The following is a 23,486-nucleotide window of genomic DNA, read 5'->3' on the forward strand; positions in this document are numbered from 1 at the left end:
TGAAGGACTGAAAAAGTCATTCATATTTAGGCAGTTACCTCAGAATTTTGCTGAGCTTTAAGGAAGAGATAAGAGGAGAAAACTCCATGTAACCAATTTTTTTCCTGATACTGGTCTTTAAGTAGGGAATTAAATGCAAGGATTAAGATGCTTTCTTAAATTATGATCAGTGCTTTTTCATGACCTTCCTGTGTGACACTGGGAACACCACTTACCCACTTGCTGTATCCATTTCCCATGTATGAAATGGGGATAACAACACTTCTTTACCTCCACTGTAGATCAAAAGGATAAAGATATTAATCATTTTCTAAGATGTTCAGACAATATGGTTAATAGAGAAATACCTACAGAGACTGACTTGAGAGGAAACACCAAATACGGTGTATGGTTTGTTCAAATACAAATGGAGAAAATTAAACCAGAAAAGGTTCCCAGTTCTTCAGTGCAGCTTCTAGTACATCTGTCCAGCATGAACTTGGGAACCTTCTTTGTGAAACCAGAGACTAATAACTACAACTGATTTTCCTTCCCTGAGCTTATTGCTGCACAAACTAGATCGGAGGCTCCTCAAAGAGAAATTCTTATGTGCCGTGGGAAGCCATACCTGGATTGTTGCTTTTGTATCTGCCATGGACTGTAACCACCTTTGTTTCTTTCCTGCTCCCAAACAGGAGATGATCCATGAGTTCAAAACTGGGAGAAGCAATTGGCCTTTGCTCCTGGATCATCCTGGCCTGGTAAACAGCAAACTGTATGTCATGGGTTGAGTTGAATCTGCTGCTGATATTCAACACGATGCTGCTGTCATGCCAGCTTCAGAAAGGAAGTGCTGGTTGGAGCAAAGTATTATGGGGCCTGAAGTTCAGATGGTAACACCAGAGGCTTCCTGTGCTGGTTGCTGTTTTCATCGTATGGGTTTTTTGGGGTGTTGGTTGTTTCTGCTGGGCAGGCTGCAGATTGGGGGAAGGTTGTTGGCTTCTGCTGATGCTTCTGCATGTTGCTGCGCTTTTATGCAAATAGGCTAAGGTAATTGTGCATTGCATTATCTCATTATATTCTTTATCTCAGCCCAGAGTTATTTTGTGTTACTTTTCCCTGTCTGTGTGTAGGGAGCGGGTTTGTGAGAACAGGCTGTGTTAACCCAGGACACTGAGGGAGTACTTGCCCTTGCAACACAGTAACTAAACATTACTCTGCTCACTAGCAGCACCACTGCACTGAGAAGGATTTGTTTCACTCAGCTCACGACTTGCACTCAACCTGGAGAGCGGTTTGCTGAAGGGTCAAATCTATGTGTTAGATGACCTCCTGCGCATTAGATACAGGAATAGGCTGCGTGCTTATACTCTGCCAGTTTTCAGGGTCAGAGTGGCAATTTGGAATCGCATAGAAAAGGAAAAAAAAAAAAAAGCTAACAAATCACAAATTTGAAGCAGCATTTGATTTTGAAGCATGGTCTCAAGTTTTCCAGGTAAGCCAAAGCCATAAAGACACCCCACAGGTTGTGCTTTACATTGTCCTACTGCTTAGACCATTACTCTTAACCCTAAGCAGCATCGCCTCCATGTGTTGCTGCTAATATCTACTTTTCACAGTACCAATTCCCCTGCAGCGTAGCAGAATTCTTTGCCATCAGCATCTGCCCATCAGATCCAAAAAAGGAAACATAAGGATGGCAAAAGCTTGCATAAAGCACACTCCTAACTATGCCTGCCTGACAGTAGTGTTACTAACTTACCCTGTCAGCCACAACCAGTTAAATACAAAACCAGACTTGCATTCTTCCTTTGCATACTCTGGAGAGGAAATTCACATGTTTATATTCAAAATCCACATTCAAATACACCTCTGGTCAAATCTTACCAACTTACGGCATCCAAAAGGCCAAATTTGTACTTGCAGAAAACTTCCTCCACTTCCCCATCCCCTTTTTTGCCCAGAATAACCTTCCACCCGACCTCCAGGCTCTTCCAAAAGCACAGCATCAGACATTGGTGCTGCGACACAAGCATTACGGCGTGCCCATGCTTCCATTGCACACACCTATTTTCTAAAGCTTACAGCTGAGCTTTGATGCTCACTTTGTGCTGCAGCTCGGCATGCAATGACATTTCTGGACAAACCGAAGAAAACGTATGACAGAAGTGAGACACTGGCAACTGATTATGCTGGTTGAGGTTTAACTTTTGATCTCCCATTCACTTCTAACATTTTGCAGGGGATTTTTTCACGCCCCAATGGCTGTTTCTCACAGAGCTTTTTTCCAGCACCCTTCCCATCAAACCTATGGACAGCTAAGCAGAGCCCGACTTTGCAGACACTCTCTTGGGACAGACACGGCAGAACCAGTCCCAGCAATTTCAACACCACTAAACAAGCACTTTCAAAGTTTGGTAACACCTTTCTTGTTCTTCCCACAGAGTCTGGGTATCGGGGACTATATATAACAATGCTCAGTTCCTTTCTCTGGTCTCGGATCATGTGAGCAGACCGATCAGCCAGAAGTGTTTTATATGTTTGCTGAACTCTTTGCAATAAAGGCTGATTCCTTAAAAATAAAACAGAAGGAATGCTGTGGTATTGTATTACAGTATTCTAGCTCTCAAAAATGTTGCTGTGTTGTTTTAGGCTGTGGTCTAACATCACAGATGTTCCTTTTCTTAAAATGGAGGAAAAGATCAGATCACCACTATCCTTAACTGGGAATTATAGACCTTTATGTTTTAAGAGGATGTAGAGTTATACTCTTTGGTAGACAATGTTTTTTCATTTGATAAGAGGACCCAAGTTAGAACATAGTGTGGTTTCCTCTGTTAGTAAAAAAAATTCTACCTTTATATTAAATATTTTTATTACATCAAGTATTGAAAGGAGGAAGAATTCAATGGCTAGTATACACAGGTCTGCTCTCCAGTGTTTAAATTTATGGTTTTGTTTGAGTCTTTAAAGTACTATGTACCGTTATACATTATAACATTCAAAGAATTCACCGAAGTTCCAATGATACAGAAATGCAAAGAAATTGAAATGCTTGGAATACATCATCAGTTCCACACACCTTCAGTTCTGCTGAGTTACCTTTCTACACGTAAGCACAGAACATGTCAGATACCTGAACTTTAGGATTTGTATAATCAGCACAATTTATGTGGAAAAGAACAAAACAGGAACAAGAACCTGCACCATTTCTTACTGTCACTTGAAACTCAAGACAAAAATTTATTTTTTCCAGAATGCTGCAGTTTAACAACACTTGGTTCTCTTTTTATTGTGAAAGCACCGAGGCTTCACTTACATCACAATATCACACTGGACTATTGGAGCTTTCATGCCAGGCCATCAAATACCACATCTAGTAAAATTCAGTGTATAGGGACCAAGCTCTTTCTCTCCTAGACAGAACTTCTTTCTAACTTAGCAGCCACAAAGCATTAGACAACACACTTCAAGGTACTTACTGTACATCTCTGGTCAGTAAAATAATCCTCACTTCACTTGCACCCTTCCAGCATTTTGGGACATAGAACAACCTGCCAAAATCTCACTGCTAAAGTATAACTTTCAGATGATAAACTGTGCTGTATCCAATCCTGTTCTGCCAGGTGCCAATCCAACAGCTTATCCACAGCTGCTGTACCCAGCCAAGAAAGCCACCGTAAGCAAGTGGACTATGATGCTAAGAAGAAATGTACAAGTTTTATTTTTAAACTTCACTGGACTGAAAAATAGAGTCATATGGCTTATTTATACTTCAAGAGATAGTAGTGAATAAGTTAAAGAATATTTCATCCCAAAACATACATTGCTTTCATTTATAGCTAAGCTAGTGTGCACATATGTTTTCTTATTTTTGTAAATGTCAAGCACCCACCTTTTCCCCCCCCCACAAAGTTTTACAAGCACATGCATGGCACTTCCTACAAAGCTGTCATGGGCTAAAGGCTTACAAAAATGATTTTTTTTTTATAAGAAATATTCATCAGACCAAAATATAATCATTTAAATCAACTTCTTCCTGAGCAACTTAGAATTTGGAATGTGCTGAAAAGTTTCAATAAATAAGTCTAAGATTAACCAGCTTAAAACGTACCTTTTAACATTTAAGTAAAATAGATTTCAAGGCAGACGAATAGGCTGTAGGACCAGGAATCTTCGATGCTTCGTGCCAGATAAATTTATGAAGTACCATTCAAAAAGAAGAGGCCAGGTTGTTTGGTATGAAAAATACAACAACATTGAAACCTAGCAAGTAAATGATTAAACAGGTTTTGTATTTAGGTTCTCGGTAACGATGGCTGAAGATGCCATTAAGCAAACAGATGAAAACAGACTTTACTGTAAGTGGCAGTGAACTTGTAGGAAGGAAGAATGTGTTAAGTGACTGATTATTCTGTTACAATGTTGGCAAAAAGGATTTAAACAGAATTTCAGAAAAGGTGAGAATATTAGAATTCTTTCCAAAATATAACAACTCCACAGTGTGTAAACTATTCATTACTCTTTCAATGTAATTTCATAGAAACCACTTAAAATATACAATGCAGCAGATTTATATTTTAGCTAATATGTTAGTTGTTATCTGTGCCATTTTCAACTTACTTCAATGTGCTCCCCCACAGTAGTGCATTGCTACTGCCAACCTGGGACTTTAATAATGAGAACAGAATATTCTACATACTATTTTCTGTATGTTAGGATTTTATCTTAAAATGATTACGCTCCTTTATTTTCATCCTCTGTGTGTAGGTACAGTAAAGACTGACTGTGATGAAGATGGGCTATGTTTATTGGCTCTTAATGGGCTCATAGAAGAAGGAAACCCTTGGAAAGTACATTTGAGCTTAGCCTGAATTTATAGGTCTCGTCCATCACAAAATAACTTTTGCTTGTTATTGCAAACTGAAATATGACCTTGCAGATGGCAGTGATGCTGTTGAGGCAGCCATTGAATAGAAAGCAAAAATTGCCCAGTAGATGTTTGAGAAAGGACAAGATTTAGACAGAGGTATATTGCCCCTGCAGTGTTACTGGGACTCATCGTAGCAAGGCGCTGCAGCTCCTTGGCCTTGCTTATTTCCTGTGCTCTAGAAGAGGAATTTATTGCTGTTATCATCTACTAGTCCAGTTTCTGGCAACAATGGAGCACAAGAGGTCAAGGCCTCATCAGGACCCCTAAATTGCCACTATTCTGCTATGAAGCAGGTGTCAAAATGGCTCCACCTGCAAGCCTGTCACTTCTGTCCAGCCCACTCATCAGGGGGAACCTCAGGGATATCCACCTTAAAGACAACAGCATGTCACATTTTGGAGCTATTTCTTTTCACCCTCCCAGCCTCCATCCATCCCCTCTCTAGTGTTTGCTGATAATACCTGTAGTGATTAAGAAGGGCAACGTTCACAGTGACTCTCTTAACAACGTATCATTAAATCAGCTTTGGTTTCACAGAGCATACTTTCTTTTCTCTGTTTTATCATTCTGAAATATTTCAGTCAGAGAAGTTGTGTATGTCTATACCGTGAATTTTATTTCTAGCCATGCTAAATGCAGCTGTGTTCAGGTTCAGATGTGAGCACAGAAATACCAGAAGTTCCAGATCATCTATTTTTTTTTTTAAATGAGTGACTTTCTGTATCTCTTTCTATTTGTGACCCATAGGAAGAATTAAAAGTCTACAAATACCCTTCCTGAACATAAAAAGGGTATGTTGCACCTTTTCCTTCAGAGTCCAATAGAAATGTACCCAACTGCAGAAACAAAACTCTACCATTTAGGTAACTCCACCATACACTTTTCATATGTTAATGCCATTTACTGACCTGGTAACTTTTTCCACTCTGTGAACCCCCCATTGTAGGGAGGTTGGAATAGATACCTCTAAGGTCCCTTCCAACCTAAGCCATTTTATGATTCTATGAACTAGAAGGGTTTATCAAGCTCATCTGGTTCCTGCCACTTGCCTTATGCCTCTAATACTAGTTTTCCAGAACAGCAGCCTCGTTACTCCCGCACAGGGCGGTTCAGAAGCCCCTTTATGAGCCTGTTATCCTTGGGTGTGCACAGACACAGCAATGGTTCTGATCATACCAGTGGGATAGGAGTGTGCCCTGGGCAGACAGAGGTGTTCTTCTCAAATGGATCACTGCTTGTAGTTCCTGTTGCTGGTAGTTAACGTTGCAGTGCTATGCAATGAAGACTTGTTTCTGGAGAAGAGAGGAGAGTCTGTAAAATTTACTTTTCAAAACCACCTAATCTATTCTTTAGTGTTTTGCAGGTTCCCAAAGGACTATTGGGATACTTCAGAAGTTATTTTGTGATAGACAATAGATAATTCTAACTATGCTCTAGCAAGGATGCTATAGAGCCAACAACATACAATGAACCAAACCTGCAAAACCAGGTATCTCCTGATGGCCCCAGCATGTGGGAACAGTCTCTTCCATTTTGTTTCAAATGCTGCTGCGCATTAACTCAGTTCCTTAAGGAATTACTTTTAACAGTAATTAAAAAAATCTTAAGAAAGCTGGAGGGGGGTCACCAGAAGAGAAGGGATAGCTCTTCCATCCATCACCTTTTATAGATATCCTCTAACCACTTTTCATCATCTTCTTCCTCATCATCTATCGGTTCCTCTGTTTCCAGGGGAGAAGGAATGAAGAACTCGGGTCTGGGACGTGGTTTCCTGGTATGAGACTTCAGTCCAAATTTGCGCTTTAGCAGGTGGAACTGTTCTTTAACATAGTAATAAAACTCATATTCATATCTCATGCGTTGGTAGAGGATCTGTATTGCTTCTGGAGAAGGGACGGTCTTCTTCACTGTCACAGTCAGATTGCCAAGTTTCCTATGTTCTAGAAAAAAAACAAACCAAGCAACATGGTAGGTGCTGATTCATGAGACCAGACCTAAACTGTTTGTTTAAAAAAAAAAAAAAAGATTAAGACATGGCCCTACTGCATTACTGATAGAAGTGAGGTTAGTCTCTCCTTAATAACGGAGAGAAGGAAAATACAAATATTTGAAGTTCAACTTGCACATTTAAACATGGCTAGTTCATATGAGGCATTTAGCATTTTGTGTAGTCACTGATGATCTTCATTGGCAATGGTTATCTGAAAATACAGATTATTTCATACAAATTATGAGTATGAACAACATGTAAAGAAACCCTTAATCTTGCCTAGGTTTGGAACTTTTGGTGCATGTGAACTAAATACCCAGCACACAGCTGAACTGAACTTATCAATTACTTCCTATATTGCATACTATGTAGGGTCTCAGTTGTGCTTTATTATTGTTCAAGCTGAATCCCTCTCAGGCTAGCACTGAAGGATTGCTGGCATCACCACATGACACTTCAAGACCAAATGAGCCTGTTGACTTTCTTGTTCTGTTATTCCTGTAAGAAAATTAGACTCCTATTCCTGTTGTGTTCTGGGACTGGAAAATCTCAGTATACTTTTCTTTACCTGACAACTTTTGCTTTGGTAAACTGAAATAAAACACCGTTATTGTTGATAAAGAATTAGAGTAACTTATAAAAATACTGGGTTGCCTCTTTGCCTCCTCCCCAATAGATTATTCTACCATTGGAGAATAACGTATTTTGAGTGACTTATGAGATAAAATCTCAAAGGCAATACTTTTGCTGTTTTCTACCAGATGGCAACAGGCTGCCAGCGTATCTCAAGTATCTTCTTCTTCCCCAAGTCAGAAAGGTAATTGAAAGTCAACTCTGAAGATGAGAACAGATGAAACTGTAACCTGTAGAATCACTGTATCCTCCCTAACAACTGCAACTTTCATTAGAAGTGGAGGTGAATGTACACTGATGAAGTACTAGCCTCTACAATTAGGTCTTCTGAAAGCCCAGTGATCCAGTCCAGTAAGCCTTGTGTTACTCTGAGAAAATATGATACCCATGGAAATGATCGTAATAGCCTCAGAATACACCTAGGGCCAGACAAAGCAAGATGACTGGGCTTGCGTGGAAGCAAGGGGATGCCAGTTAGACATTAGTAAAAAAACTTTTTCATGGCAAGGAGTTAGGCAGTGGAGCAGAGCATACAAGGTACGAAAGATGTCTCTCTGGAGGGTCTTAAGAGCAGATTAATTGATTATCTCCTGAGGAAGGCCACTTGATTAGGGGATGGACATCTTAAGACCATTTTCCATGACTCTGAAACCAACAGACGAATTTTGACCTTGTCAGTCCTTAGTTCATTTCCTTGCTCTTTGCTACAACAGCAAGGTCCATAGGAGAACCATTTTTTTTCCCCCCAGGATAATGTCTCGACTTCTGTTGCTCATTATTTCCTTAATATTTATATCCTCTATTTGTACTTCCTCAAACGCCACACAGAAATTCCCATATTCTAAGTGACTACACAGATAAACTGTCGCAGTGCATTTAGAGAAACCTAATTCTTATTTCAACAGCAGCTCTCCAAGCTGGATAAATTCAAGAGGGTTGGGCCATGAAGCACAGCAAAGAAAAAAACTTACAAAGAGGAAGAAGACAAGAAAGAACATTTCAAGTTTCCAATCAGGTCCCAGCAGCAGTGACCACCCCAATTCCAGAGGGATTCCCTGAATCAAAACAGAATTTTATCACAAGCAGGGTTTTCTCACACAAGCAGTCTAAACTGAGGTTTTCTGAAGCACTTGCCTGCAAAGATCAAACACCTGCTTTAGTAGCTTGAGTAACAGTGTTTCATGATTACATGTAAAGCTAAGGAATGGATTGATGTTTTAACCTGAGTTTCCTGTTGCCCCCGATCCAGAGATCCATTTGGTGGCGAATAAAATGCATGAACCCCATTGCTGCTCCACAACAGAATTCCAGAAATGCAGAGAACCTCAGAAGTCCTTTACTACAGCATTGCACAATCCCCAGCATCACAGAGTCTCAGTGTCCTTAACAGAAGTCCCAGAAGCCATTAACAGAAGTAGTAGTCCCTAACAGAAATCTCAGAGAATCAGAAGTTCCTAACAGAATCTCTTAGCAGAAGTAGCTCCTTATTGCCTGAAGTAGCTGATTTCTATATACCTCCTCATCTTTCACATTAAAGCACTTAACCAATAGAATTCAGTCCCACACATAAGCTAAAAATATCCCCCTATATAAAGTACTAAAAATAGCTCCATATAGAGGTCTCAGCACACGTGAAGAAGCTGCAACCTTGTTTTCATATGAGTGCCAAAAGAAAACATCCTGCAGCTTGTAGTTGTTTGCAGAAAGGGCAGCTGCCACAGATTGATAGTTTCTAGTAGGAAAAGTGAATTGTTCTTGGGATTCCACAAGCAATATAACAGAATCACAGAATGTTAGGGGTTGGAAGGGACCTTCAAAGATCATCCAATCAAATCCCCCTGCCAAAGCAGGATCACCTAGGGCAGGCTGCACAAGAATACATCCAGGCGGGTTGTGAAAGTCTCCAGAGGAGACTCCACAACCTCTCTGGGCAGCCTGTTCCAGTGCTCTGTCACTCTCACAGTAAAGTGTTTCCTTGTGTTGAGGTGGAAGCTCCTGTGTTCTAGCTTGTACCCATTGTTCCTTGCCCTGTCACTGGGCACCACCAAAGAGACTGGCAGCTTCATCTTGAGACCCACCCCTTGGATATTTACAGATGTTAAGTCCCCTCTCAGCCTTCTCTTATCAAGACTAAATCAAGACTAAAATCCCCAGGTCTCTCAGACTTTGTTCACAGAGGAGATGTTCAAGTCCCACAATCACCCTCATGGCTCTCCGTTGGACTTTCTCCAGCAGATCCCTGTCCCTCTTGAACTGGGGAGCCCAAAACTAGACACAGTATTGCAGGTGTAGTCTCACCAGAGCAGAGTAGAGCGGGAAGATAACCTCCCTAGACCTGCTGGACACAATTTTCCTAACACACTCCAGAATATCATTGGCCCTCTTGGCCACAAGGGCACATTGCTGCCCCATGGAGAACTTGCTGTCCACCAGGACTCCAAGGACTTTCTCCGTGGAGCTGCTCTCCAGCAGGGCAATCCCTAACCTGTACTGTTATTACTGTGCCTGCTGTTATTCCTCCCCAGATGCAGGACCCTGTACTTGTCCTTATTGAACTTCATGAGCTTTGCCTTTGCTCAGTTCTCTTTCATCAAAGAGAAATAATTTTAAGCAAAAGCAAATCTCTTTATTTTAAAATGTAATAAAAAGATGAGTAATCCAGATAGAAAACGTAACAGCAATGATCTTTAGACAAAAGGTTGGCATTATGCAAGATTTTAAATCTTGAGAAGTACAACAGAAAGGCAGAACACAGCTGCATGGACAGGCACAGCTTTCCTTACATTTTAAATGATTAACTTTCACATAGCTCAGGGTATCCATGCCTATAAACACATTTTAATTTTCAGACAACGGACACACATCTATTTGCCTCAGACTGAAGTAAGTAAAGAAAAACAACTGAGAACTGTTCATTTCAATAATGCCATATGAGACAGCAACTGCTGCTGTGCTGGACAATCTCATATTCATTTGACTTCACTGCACCACACCCATCTGGTGCAGAATAAAGAAGTTGTAAAGAGGTGTTCTTCCTCTCAGTTTTGCTTACCAATTACAGCAAGGTTTGAAATGTAGGAATAATATGATACTAAGAGAGAATAGGTTGAATAGTTTATCCAATGTAATGCTGTTCTAAATCACTAATTATTCAAAGAATTAATTCTATTTTGCATTTGTACTTTTAATTCTTTCTCTAAAGGAATAAAGTTTTGTGGTTTTTCTTTCGCTGGTAACAATTAAAACATGCTGCTCTGTATTTAAATGGAGTTTTTACACTAAACTTCATAGTTCTTCACTGAAATCTATCCTTACTTGTATAGCTAAGTAATTAAACAACTTAGTACACAGAGTTCTTTAATTACAACCATGTATGGTGATACACACTCTATGCTTACTGACTGTTCACAGTTTATAATTTACTAAGTTTTATTTAGATAGGAGTAAAATGAATAAAATACACAAACCCCAAACTGTAAATAAAGAAGCCATCTTTAATGTGCTGTCTAGCTGAGAAAAAGCATAGAGGGAGGACTATTAAATGCTTGCATTTAAAATAGATATCAGCATAGAAAGCACTACCTGTTGCTAGTGAATGGTGTGAAATATTTTTGGTGAAAATATTTTGGGTTTCCCAAGAGCTTATACTCTTCTATACCACCTTTACCCACAGACTGCAATGTCTCATCTTTTAAAAGTCTCAGTCAGTTGTTCAAGTTAATTGATTGTTATCAGTTGAACACACCTGTGGTGGGTTGAAAATTCCCCCCCAACACATGAAAAATTTTAAAAGCATAGTCTAAAACTACCACAACATCCCAGGAAGGATACTGCACTCAGTCTGTCCTTGGGTGAGAAGGCAACCACTGCCTTGTGATTATTGAGCATTTTACAGAATCACTATGGTTGGAAAAGACCTTTGAGATCATCAAGTCCAACCTTTATCTAACTCTACCAGGGCCACACCATATCCCTGAGGCATATCTAGATTGTTTTAAAATATATCCAGGGTTGGAGATACAGCCACTTCCATGGGCAGCCTGTTCCAGTTTTCAGTATAGGAGTTTTTCCTAATGTCTAACCTAAATGTCCCCTGGTGTCACATGATGCTATTTCCTCTTGTCCTTTTCTTTCTGGTGCTGGGCTGGTAGCTCGTGCCAGCTCTACAGTCTGGTTTTCTTTACAAACTCAGCAGCAAATATACACTACTAAATATTGCATTTATTAAGCTTAAGCCTTTATACTGCTTGCCAACAAAATTTTTATTTCACATAGGTTATTTCTGTTACAGAAAACTCCATTTACCTCTCTGGGAAAAGCTCTTTGCTTATATGGTCCCTCCAGGACTCTAAGCAGGAAAAGCCACTTCTTACAGCTCCAGCTCCCTTCAGTGGCTGCTCCTCCCAGCAAGGAGAGGCACTTGTGTTCAGCTCAGGAGCACTGCCACTGACGACAAGGTGAAAAGCGCTATACTGTTTTCTTGGGGGGTCAGTGTGGGGCAGAACCAGCCAAAGGGGAATGCACTGGTCATGTGGCAGGCGGGGAGCAGCCCATTGGCACCCAAAGCAGCCAGAGGCTGCATGCCACCCACGTGGCAGGCAGCAAGAAAGCAACAAAACATACTCCTCTGAACTGGCAGTAGTCATGGTATAGAAGATTCCTGGATGTGTGTGATTCCTTGCTCTATGCACACAGCTACATCTATAGATGTATACATACAGGCAAAACAGCCACACTCTGAAAGGATACAGGAGCAGATACAGGTCTTCTGGCTTCTTTTAGTTCACTTCGCACTACACCCATCAGTAACTACAGTGCATAAATAGCTGTGAGGTGTTGGTTGTCAGACAGCATGAGTTGAGGCTGTGCCTGGCTGCCTGGCTTTTGATAAACCAACTGAATGCTGCTTTTTCCACCCCCGCACCAACTTGGATTTTATTTAGGCTGGTTTCTAATCTTAAATACTCTTAAAAGGCTCTTTAATACAAATATAAGTAAAATCACAGAACTGCCTCTTGAAGTCACCTTAACCACCTTTCCTCATCACAGAAGCAAAATGGAAAATTTAGGTAGATCTGGCTTAAAGCCAAAATAACAATCTGCATATGCTACATAAACCCAGCTGTTCCACCAAAGGACCTCCATTTTATGACCCTTGAGGTGGCTTACCAGATGGAGGGCAACAAACTACACCATTTACTTTTCAGGGCTATTTTTTTTAAACTCTGTTTGCTTTGGCATTCTTTTAAATTACTAAAAAGAATGTACTGTAGAGTAACCCGACCTCCCGGTGCTGCCTGCTCATGCCTTGAATTAAGACTATATTTGTATGCAGATATGGTTGAAGAAAATTAAACTCTTTTGGGTTACCAGGTGATGAATATTTACTATTACTTTCCCCACTCTCACTTTCTTTCTTTTTTTTTTTTTTAAGCTAAGAAAGCAGCATTTCTTTCTGCAGCAGTCCCAAAACACAGGGAAAAGTATTTTTTATACTTCCTGGCTCAAGAAAACTTGGATTGCCATATTCAGACAAATAGATCTTAAAGGCATTATCCACCTCAGCAGAAAATTTGGGAATGATGCTCCCTCCACCTTGGTAGGCGCAATGCAGAGGCTTGTTGTGCAGTGCTGCTGCTGAAGGAAGCTGCAGGGAACCCAGAGCCCTCGTGGATCCAGCAGGGAAAGCTGAGCCAGGCTGGAGCCAAGTGCAGGATGGCTGCAGGTGAGTGTGAGTGTAGGCTCACCCGGCTAATGCTCGTGGTGAAAAAACCCCACGCTGAGCTCTGCTGCTCTGAGACTGTGTGAACACGATGGCTGTCACAGATAGAGTAAACTAATTTCCTGGAACTACACAGGGAGGCCCCATGCTTCAGCTGTATGCAGCTGAGCTGCAGCACACACCTACTACTCCACAGCTTTAAATGGAAATAAATGTATGCCACTGTGGTTCAACATGATGTACAAGTCAGCAAGGGCCTCTGCTTGGCATTCCACTCAAATGATTGCTGTGGTCCTAAAAGACGTTGAGTTGCTTAAACGTGTCCAGAGAAGGGCAACAAAGCTGGTGAAGGGTCTGGAGCACAAGCCCTGTGAGGAGAGGCTGAGGGAGCTGGGGATGTTTAGCCTGGAGAAGAGGAGGCTCAGGGGAGACCTTATTGCTGTCTACAGTTACCTGAAGGGAGGCTGTAGCCAGGTGGGGGTTGGACTCTTCTCCCAGGCAACCAGTGACAGAAGGAGAGGACACAGTCTCAAGCTGCGCCAGGGGAGGTTTAGGCTGGATGTTAGGAATAAATTCTTCACAGAAAGAGTGATTGGCCATTGGAATGGGCTGCCCAGGGAGGTGATTGAGTCATTGTCCCTGGAAGTGTTTAAAATAAGACTGGATGAGGCACTTAGTGCCATGGTTTAGTTGATTAGATGGTGTTGGCTGATAGGTTGGACTTGATTATCTTGAAGGTCTTTTCCAACCTGGTTAATTCTGTGATTCTGTGAGAGCTCTGATGCCTATGCTAGGAATTATCTCCCCCAGAATATCTAGCTGCAGCTCAGAAAAAAAATTTCTGGCACACTGATCTGCCTTACAAACATGACATTTTTAGCTAGGCTCTTGAAGGGTATATAGGAAAGGATGGTTTTGGGAGAACAGACATGATGCTGATGTGTTTGGCTCACATGCTATATTGCCAACAGCCACAGGGTTGCTACCACTGAGGAGCACACTGGGCCCAGGGCAGGTCCCAAGTAGGAGGAGGGATGGGGCACAGTGTCTGTACTCTGCAAGCAAGAGCCTCACGTAGCCTCATGCTTACTAAAGGAAAGTAGGGGTGGTGGAAAAAAACTAACAGAGTCACTGACCAGGAAGAAGTGTGCTAAACCCTGAAGATGATGAAGAAGTAAGTGGTAAATCCACTAGCTTTGTTTGTCTGAAAAAACTATGAATCCCAATTATTAACCTTACTGTTAGTTCACTCTCAGCTATTTTACTTTCTCAGTTATTCACATCAACGAAATAAAGTGTCAAGTTTTAACAATGCATAGATAACTATCAGATACTCATGTGCATACTGAGGACAGGTACGCTGAGCTCACTAGCAATGCTTGCTTTGATTTAGCAGTTCTGCCCTGAATTACTGTGCTGCTTTGGTAACATGGAACTCCTAACTCCAGGGGACACAGTCCCCTGGCAGTCCATTGGCACACAGCGATGCCCTGTATCCTGAAGGTCAGATACCTCTGAAAGAATAGCTCTTCAGGGGTCATGGGAACATCCAGAACTCTGGAGACCTGCAATCCTAGACACAAATCAGATGTCTCATTCATCAAACAGGGATCTCAAGACCAAATGCACCAGACTGTAATTAGCATGGACACTGCAAAATAAAGGGCCGCCAATGACAGAGACTGAACTAGGTGAGACAGTTACAGCCATGTTCTTTCGTATTTCTTGCTGCTACAATGAACGAGGAAACCAGAGGGGAGAATAAAATCACTATTAACCTAATATAATATCATTATTAACATTAACACAGACAAAATTCACAGAATTCAGAGAATGATAACCTGCCAGAGAAAAACAGAGGGATGCCAAAACAGAGATTAGCCAGGAAGAGCTCACAGAGATAATATGAAAGACACATAATCAACTAACACTCAAGGATGTAAATACCAAAGAAGCACAGAAGAAATGTGGGGGGGGAAAAAAAAAAGGAAGAAAGAATAACATTAGTGATAAATGTTAAGAAGTAACTTGGGCAAGCAAGACTAAAAATAACAACCCCCCATCTTCCTACAGTATGCAAGTAGCATATTGGGAACACATTGCTTAGGTCAACACCGCACCGGTCTGGCTGTCAGATGGACAAGGTAACAGTGATATGCATTGAACAGTGCTCCAAAATACCATTTCAGCTTTTGAAGGCATTATATTAAGAAACTATTAAGAAACCCTTCCCTTACCACATGTTGCTCAGCAATGCAAATGTATAGTTTTCTCCATACTTTGTAAACAACTACCACCCTCTGAGGTCTCTGATCCATTCAGTAAGTATTTGTTATGAAATCTCCAACTCTCTTGGAAATTTCAGAGTGTTATGCCTTTGCTTCTACCACTTCAGAACTGTGGATCCAACAACATGGATTTCCAGCTGTATGGGACACCTCAGCCCCTTCTCCTATACCACACACTGCTCTGCTGCTGCCCCAGACTGCAAAAGTGCTGTATCTCACACATGATCAGGTAACAAATTTCAACAAGATCTTCTAAGAGCCTCCTTTATATGGTGCACTTTAATGTTGCATTCCCAGCTAAGGTAAGTTAGCACCAGAAGAAAAAAAAAAAAAAGGAAAAAAAAAAAGAAGCTGAAATTAAACCACATTGGTAGAGCAAAATGGTAGATTCCTATGAGAATGTGGTCTGGTACTTTTATTGCTGTTAAGCAACTTCTAAGTTGAGCTAGACAGCTGGAGGTGCCAAAACCAAAAGCATCTGCAGAGGAAATGCCAGGATTCTCCAGTATGAGTTGCCGAAAGAATTGCTATGGTTGCAATTCATATGCAATTTCTAATGTATCTTTTATAGCTGTAGAAATATTACTGCATGGATCCAGACAAATCTGGATCTGACAAAACCACAATTTAAAAATAGGTTCTTACAGATTGCTTGTGCATAGTAGGTTATGCAGATACTAGAAGCAATTTTTTGCAGAGAAAGTTGCAATGATTTGAGACAAATTTCAGCAGTGCTCAGGAGCAGGAAAAGCCTCACCACAGGTATGTTATGCAGAAAATCTGCAGAGATACAACTTGGGACTTGAGAACCTAGAGCAAGCATCTTGGTTTTGTGCTTCGATCACTAGGCTGCTATCTCTGATTTCTGTCCACAAAAAAGGAGCAGTGGAAAAGGCATGCTGTGCAAGCTTAAGATGTCTAAGAGGGATGGAGTGAGGTAGAGGTGTCTTTATTTCCATATATAGTATTGATGACTGCAACACTGGCATATAGCATCCAGTTTTGTAACCACATCCTAAATCAGGGAGGGTATGAAAACAGCCTCAGAATGAATACTGGGGTTGGAATGGGCACTTCAGAAAAAGATGATAAATTCATTCTGGTCAGCTTACCAAAAAAAAGAAGATTGAGAGGTAACCTGTTTACAGCATCTACATATTTTCATGGTGAGAAAACTAAGGATACTGAAGGGTTAGAAGCAAAAACCAGAGAAATGTAGACTGGAAATAAGGCACAGCTTTTTAAAGTGTTGAGGGCGACTAAGCACTAGAACAAAACAAAAAAGAGTGGATTTGCTCTCACTTAGTATTTTTATATCAGTGCTGGATAACTTTACCAATTTCAGTTTCTGATCTCTGTGCAGAAGGAAAAAAAAAAACGTGAAGCCACGCTGAACAACTCAATGGTCCATTTAAGACTGTCATAGATCTGTGTTCCAAATGTCTTGCATGTGTCAGCTTCCAAGTTGGCAGCACCACCTGTGAAAGTTTTTTTGTCAGTCTCTTTGAGATATCTCAGTGTGAATGTTGTTTTTGGAAGAAGTCTGAACACCCAATTTGGTACTTTTTCCAGTTGCTGGCTGGTCACCACCCTGCAGTATAAAGTCTTGCAGGAGTGTGAAGGAATACTACCATTACTTTCAAAAGACTAAGAATATGGCCTTAAAAAATACTAATTCGAAGTGCTGCCTCTTCCTGTTCCCTAGAGCATAGGTGTGACTGCTTGTTTCTTTATGTAAGAATAATTACTGATTTGAGAAATGAAAGTAAAAATAATAAAATCTAATAAAATCTATGCACTGCAAGGTTAAACCACTACTAATACGGTATGCAGGACTGAAAAATGCACATTACTGTATGGAAGCTGCTATTAATGTGGAGGAAAGAAAAGCAGCTATCGGTTATCTTCTTTGTGAGAAAGTTGCCAGCCCTAAGAAGATTTTCTTTCAACTGTGTCTAACACAGACAACTGAAAGCCCTGAAATGGCTTTATTTCTGATTATTGAAAGTTACAGGCGGTCAAGAGAAAATTCTCTCTTTTGCCCTTGGGTTCTTTTGTGTATAATGAGCAACTGAAGGCAGCCAAAGGCTGAGGCACTGGTGAAGAAGGAAGAATGCTACTAGAGCAGAAACAACACACTGTTCCTTTCAAGTTCACCCCTTCCTGGCTCACCGCCCAACTGCCTTGGCCAGCTGCCAGGGTATCGGGACAAAGGCCTCCTCCTCTGTCCAAATCCAAGGAAAAGGGTCCGTTGTTTAACACAGGCAGACTTGTTTCAGCAGGAGGGGAAAAAAAAAAGAATAAAAAGAAGAGGAATTATATTAACTGGAAGTCCTGGGAGCGGAGAGTAATCTCCTAGCGTGTCTAATGCAATTCTCACTCCGTGCTTTTCCCGAAGAGTGAACATCTCGATTCTCTACCATTCAGGCTAGAAGGCAAAGCTCAATAAGGCTAAAGGCTGGGCAGGCCTGCCAGGGTCCTTGCATCTCTTGAGATTAGTATGAACCAGAAACAAGAATGCATTTTTCCTCTTTCCAGGAAGTCCCAGCTGATCCACTGCTCCCCTCCACATCTTGTGTGAAGGGTGAGTGTCCTCACTCATAAAAAACCCAGAAACACTGAAGAATCTGAAGACAGATAAGCCAAACATTTAGTTATCTCAGGACTTCACAGTGACTGAGGTCTGGCTAGATTCCCACAAAGACATTAAACTCAAGTCAAGGTGAATTCACACCTGGGCCTTTTGCCCTCTCTGTAATAACAGAAACTGCAGCCCTGGTCTGCTAGGGAACTTGGGACACTTGAGGTTTACTGCAAACTGAGAGGTTGTGACCCTCCCTGAAATCTCCAAGGCAGATGCTGTTGCAGAAGTTACACAGAGAAGCAGTGGCTCTTCATGCCAACCTCAGCACTTCTTTAGCAGCACAGCCAGAGGTGAGGGATAAGGACTTGAAGAAAGCAAAAGGAAATCTCTAGGTTTGGTGTGACCTGTTTGATTCTGAGCAACAAAGCACTTGAGTGAGGTGAGCTACCTCAGAGGCTGAATCACAGGATGCGGTGTCTCAGTGAGCTGTGGCAGGAGACTTCCCCTAGCAATTATTTGTGTCTGAGAGTTTTGGGAAATGGGCCCCAGTTCAAGGAGAAGTGTAATTTTAGCTGCTTGGATTAATATAAATGAACACAAGGCATTGTTAGGTGATTAGATGCTGTTCAAACACCATCAAGATTTACACATACACGTACTTGCTGTGTGTTCCAGGCAAAAGATTTCCCCCCTGAAGGGCGTAAGGGCATTTCTGACACACACTTCATAGACTAAGATCTTTGCAGATAATGCACTCCATACATCTGCACTAGCCAAGAGCAAAGACAGCCTCCCATGCAGTACCTTCCATTTGTCTTTAGTGACGTACATGGTCAGCTCCAGCACACCTTGACCATTCTCGCTTGCTCATCAGTACCAAGAGCAATCACTTTGAGGGAACAGAGGTTGCTCAATGATCCATTTTAATTCAACTTACATTTATCATTAATTTGCTGACAGGAAAAAAGATATATAGGCTTCTCAGTAGCCTTAATTCTATTTCAGGTTAAAGGAATTAGCTGACTACTGTAAAAACACCCATGAATTGGATCAGGAGATTCACAGGGTATGAAAAGCCACTACTCCTGCACTTAGTCCTGCAAAATGCCTTACATCTACAGACTTTCAATCAGTAGTTTAATTTCAGTGCTAGAGGGACTGGTCAGTATCAAAGTTTCCAAGATGAGTGCATTGTTTTGATTCAATGACAATACTAGCCGTGGCATAATGACTACCATACTTCAAACTTTCCCTTATGCTCCAGAAAACAGGAGATAAAATGACCTGCTGTCCTTTTCCATTTCAGTATTTATGGGCACACATAAACATTAACACCTCTGAATGAGGATAAAATGGGACAGAAATTGCAAAGGATGTGACAGCAATTAGGAAGAGCTCCTCAAGAAAAATCAAGTTTTAGGAGGGAGTGAGGCTACTAAAAAAAAACCCTTGAACCTGCAACAAACTATGCTTTTGTTGAAGAGCATTACAATTTTCTGTGTTTCTGTCTTCAGGAGTGGCCAAAAAAAGGCCTCCAACATTATTCAGAAGACATGCAACATTAAAAGTTGTATCAAGATAAAGACAGAAATCCTCTCGGGGTGGGTTGATTCTACCCAGCAGCCAAGCACCCATGTGGTCACTTGCTCACTCTCTCTGCCCTCACAACGAGGTGAAGGAGAAGAGGAAAGAAAGTGAGAAAACCTATGGGCAGAGATACAGACAGTTTAATAGGTGTGGAAAAAAAATAACGGTGCAAAGGAAATTCCTCCCCACCTCCCACAGACAGATGTATGTCCAGCCAGTTGCCGAGCAATGGCCACCTTGGAAATCTGGATTCTTCTTCCTCCACCCCTGGTTCTACGGCTGAGCAGGACGTTACATGGTATGGACTCTGACTAATTTGTGTCAGGTGTCTTGGCTATCTACCCTCACAGCTTCTTGCCCGTTCCCAGCCTACTGACCACGGGGGCAGAATGAGTAGCAGAGAAGGCCAAACACTGTGTAAGCTACTCAGCAACAGCCAAAATACTGGTGTGCTGTCAGCTTTGTTTTAATCACAAATCCCAACACAGCACAACATAAGGCTGCTATAATGAAAGTTATCTCAAACCAGTCCAGAGTCAGCAGATTAAAAATGTCTGCTGTCAGGTGTGGGCGAACCTGTCGCATCTGTCTCTAGGAAATTTAAAATACACACATCAGTCGCAATGGCTCAGATGAAGTACCCACTTAGTCACTATACTTTGTATTTAAATGGTGACCAGTTGTGGATGCTTGGAGGAGGAAAGGCAGAGGTACAAAGGCTGTTTTCCTCTAGTGCTGTCTGGCAGCTTCTGATGCTCAGTATCTATACATGCCTTGAGTCAGAAGTTGCATGGATGGTTACTAAATATATTGACACAATAAACTTCTGCATGAATGCACTGGTTTTTTGCAGTCCTAGCAAGGTTATGGTCATCAGCATGATGTGTTGCAGGGAGTTCTAGAGTTATTTGTTAAAAGCTAAATAGCATACCCAATGCCACCAACTCTTTATGTCTATTTTAAACTTCTAAAATCCGATTCTCCCCAATAACTAACTTGCACTCAATCTCTTTCAATGCTTCATTTTTTGTTTCTAGCATATCCCACTTCAGCTGTCTCTTTTCCAAACTCGGAGGTCTATTTAATAAATTTCTTTTCCTGTGAAAGGCATTCCATGTCCCTGATGAACTCGCTTGCTCCTGCTTTGTACCTTTTCTAATTCTGTTGGATCCTTTTTGAGAGGGTGTGATTAGAGCAACAAATAATCAATGGAAAATGCTGCAAATTGTGGTTAAAAAGTCACACAAGTAAGTAATTTTAACTTTTTTTCATATTTAAGAATCAGAAGTACATGATGATTTATCATTTCTTGACCAAAGATTTGAACTGTTGCTTGTGCCAGAGCACAAGCTGAGAATACTTCTTTAAAAGAAAAGCAATTCAGGGTAAGAAGTTTTTTCAATTTCCTAGGCTAATTCTAAAAACAAGAGTGGAACTTAAAAGTCAGTTCAACTAATATTGTAAAGTAACATAGAAAATACATAGAAAAGTAAATATTTTAGTGCCCCATTTCAACAGCTATTCCTCAAAACAATGAATCCAATTCTGAATGTATGAAGTCCTTTTCAATTTGCTAAGCCTACAAGAAGAATGCCCAAATTTCACTCCTGCCCAACATTTCAAAGAAATCCTGAAACCATAAACGATCTGCTTTTTAAAATCTGAAGACAGAATGCACCTTTGAACATTATATATATATATATGTATATATGTGTGTGTGTATACATAAAATTTTTTATATAGAACATTTCAATTAAGTTCTGTGAGAAACATGATGAAAAAGTTATTGAGAGAATGGTACATTCAGGGTTTCCATAGTAACAAAAACAAGGAAAAAAAACTAGGGGAGATTGTAAAAGCTTGTCCAAACCCCCAAAATATCAGTCTGTGGGAGGCTTGGTGTATGCTTGCATAGAAGGGACATCTATGGTGCTGGATGGACTTACAAATGGCAATATGGCCTGTGGCACATATCTTGACCTAGGTTCAGCACTCTCTGAGACCAATGCATGCATAAGGCTTTGTCTTAGTGCTGAGTATATGGTTCCCAAAATCCGGCTTAATGTCTAGACAGAGGTCAAGTTCTCCTATAAGCCCATGGGCACTGGGAATACAATGACTGCAAGCTCCCTAAAAATACTTATTACTATTTCCAGGTTACTCTGGTGTGGCCAGTGACTATGGTAATTGTTTTCTAAACAGACATGGTAACCTGGGTGCAGCAAACCTGGCTGAAACTTCATCCACCTGCTTGCCATGGTGGTTGACAGCATTTCTGGCACATTCAATTTTTTAAGTACACTTAGTGAAGAAATGAAAATCCCTAAAATGTAGTCTTCATAAATACAACTTTTTTTTTTTTAATTTGGTCTGAGTAACAGCAGGAAATGAAAAACCACAATGCTGAAGGAAGTGAAGGGACTATTCATGTAGCATGGGAAAAATTAAACTGAGCTTCAACACTTTAAAGTGGATGACATCTGTTTATCAGAATACTTTTGTTGTATCTCTTTTGGCTTTGATTATCCAGTCTGTCTGCTAAGACTTAGAAACTGGGATATGGTGCTAGATTCATCCTTTGATTTTAGTGCTAATCCGTGTAAGCCCTGCCACTACTTTGAATCAAAATATTGGTCTGACATTGCCAATTGCTAAGAAAATACACCAATGTATCATGTCATGTTTCTTCACAGAATTACTCTACTACACTGAATACATGTATACAGTATGAAAAGATATGTGAGACTGATTTTTCTCCCTTTCTGTACATGAGATATAAAGTGTCTATGCACTAACTTTTTATTTCTGTTAAAACAAAACCTGTACACCAAGATGTGGTCTGGAAGGGTAACAGAAGCAGCCTGCGAACTGTGAAACAGAACAGTTGAATTAAAATAATTCCTACAAGTATCTTGCAAAAACATGCACCAGGGAAAATAATTTTCAGAGATTCAAAGCAGAACCTTTGGCTAAATGGGGAGCATGCCCTTAAAAAAGGCTAAATAATGTGTTCTGCAAGTGCACAAAGTACTGGAGCCTGCCAGTGACTCCTTGCCATATTCCACCAGCAGCAGAAGGCAGTGCAAAGTAAATACAGACAAATACACTTTGCAATTTCACTACTCCTCTGTTAGTAAAAGTTCAAGATGATTTGGGCTGACATTTTTGGAAAGCTGTTTGCTAAAGTACAAGACGACAGGTGGAGGTTTCTTGCTACCATCCACTTGTGTTGGCACAGCTGCACCAAATGGGCAAAGTTGTATGAGGTGCAATTTGTTCCTCTTATTTTCAGCTCATAAGAGCTGAAAAACGGTTGACTACAAAAAGGGTTTGCAGTCCCATGGCAGCAGTTCTAGGTATATTAAGATATACATAGATGTATAATGGGGGGTGTGTGTGTGTGCGTGTGTGTGTATATGCCTATTACAATAATGTCTTTTTCACAAGGGCTTCAACACCAGGTCCCTCATCTCATCTTTTCTCATCATGCTGACTGGAAAGAACAACTTGACATTTGCAAACAAAACAAAATAATCTTAACTAGAGAAATTTGTTTCATCATTCTATTTCATCCTCCATGCTAAGCATCTCAAAATTAAATAAAATAAACTGGGTTAACCCACAGACTCATGGGATAAACTACATACCCAAACCCAGGAAAGACCATGACCTCTTCAAAGTGGTATTTGGCATCCAGGATTCCCAGATTATATCCTGTCTCTAATGGCTTCTGATTGACATCATGGACACTCAAAATTTAGCACTGAATT

At 40.8% G+C, this 23,486-nt stretch overlaps 1 protein-coding gene across 1 annotated transcript in view; it reads right to left on the reverse strand.

The window, feature by feature from the left end:
- Positions 1–211: 211 nt before the first annotated feature.
- UST (uronyl 2-sulfotransferase) overlaps positions 212–23,486 on the reverse strand; it is a 173,858-nt gene continuing 150,583 nt past the window's right edge. Inside the window, exons 8-9 of the mRNA XM_054399048.1 lie at positions 6,573–6,852; positions 212–275 (exon numbers count right to left, since the gene is read on the reverse strand). Coding sequence (XP_054255023.1) covers positions 212–275; positions 6,573–6,852 — 344 coding nt within the window. The remainder of the gene's footprint in view (positions 276–6,572; positions 6,853–23,486) is intronic.

The sequence above is a fragment of the Indicator indicator genome, chromosome 2 (genome assembly GCF_027791375.1).
Source record: "Indicator indicator isolate 239-I01 chromosome 2, UM_Iind_1.1, whole genome shotgun sequence".
NCBI lineage: Eukaryota > Metazoa > Chordata > Aves > Piciformes > Indicatoridae > Indicator > Indicator indicator.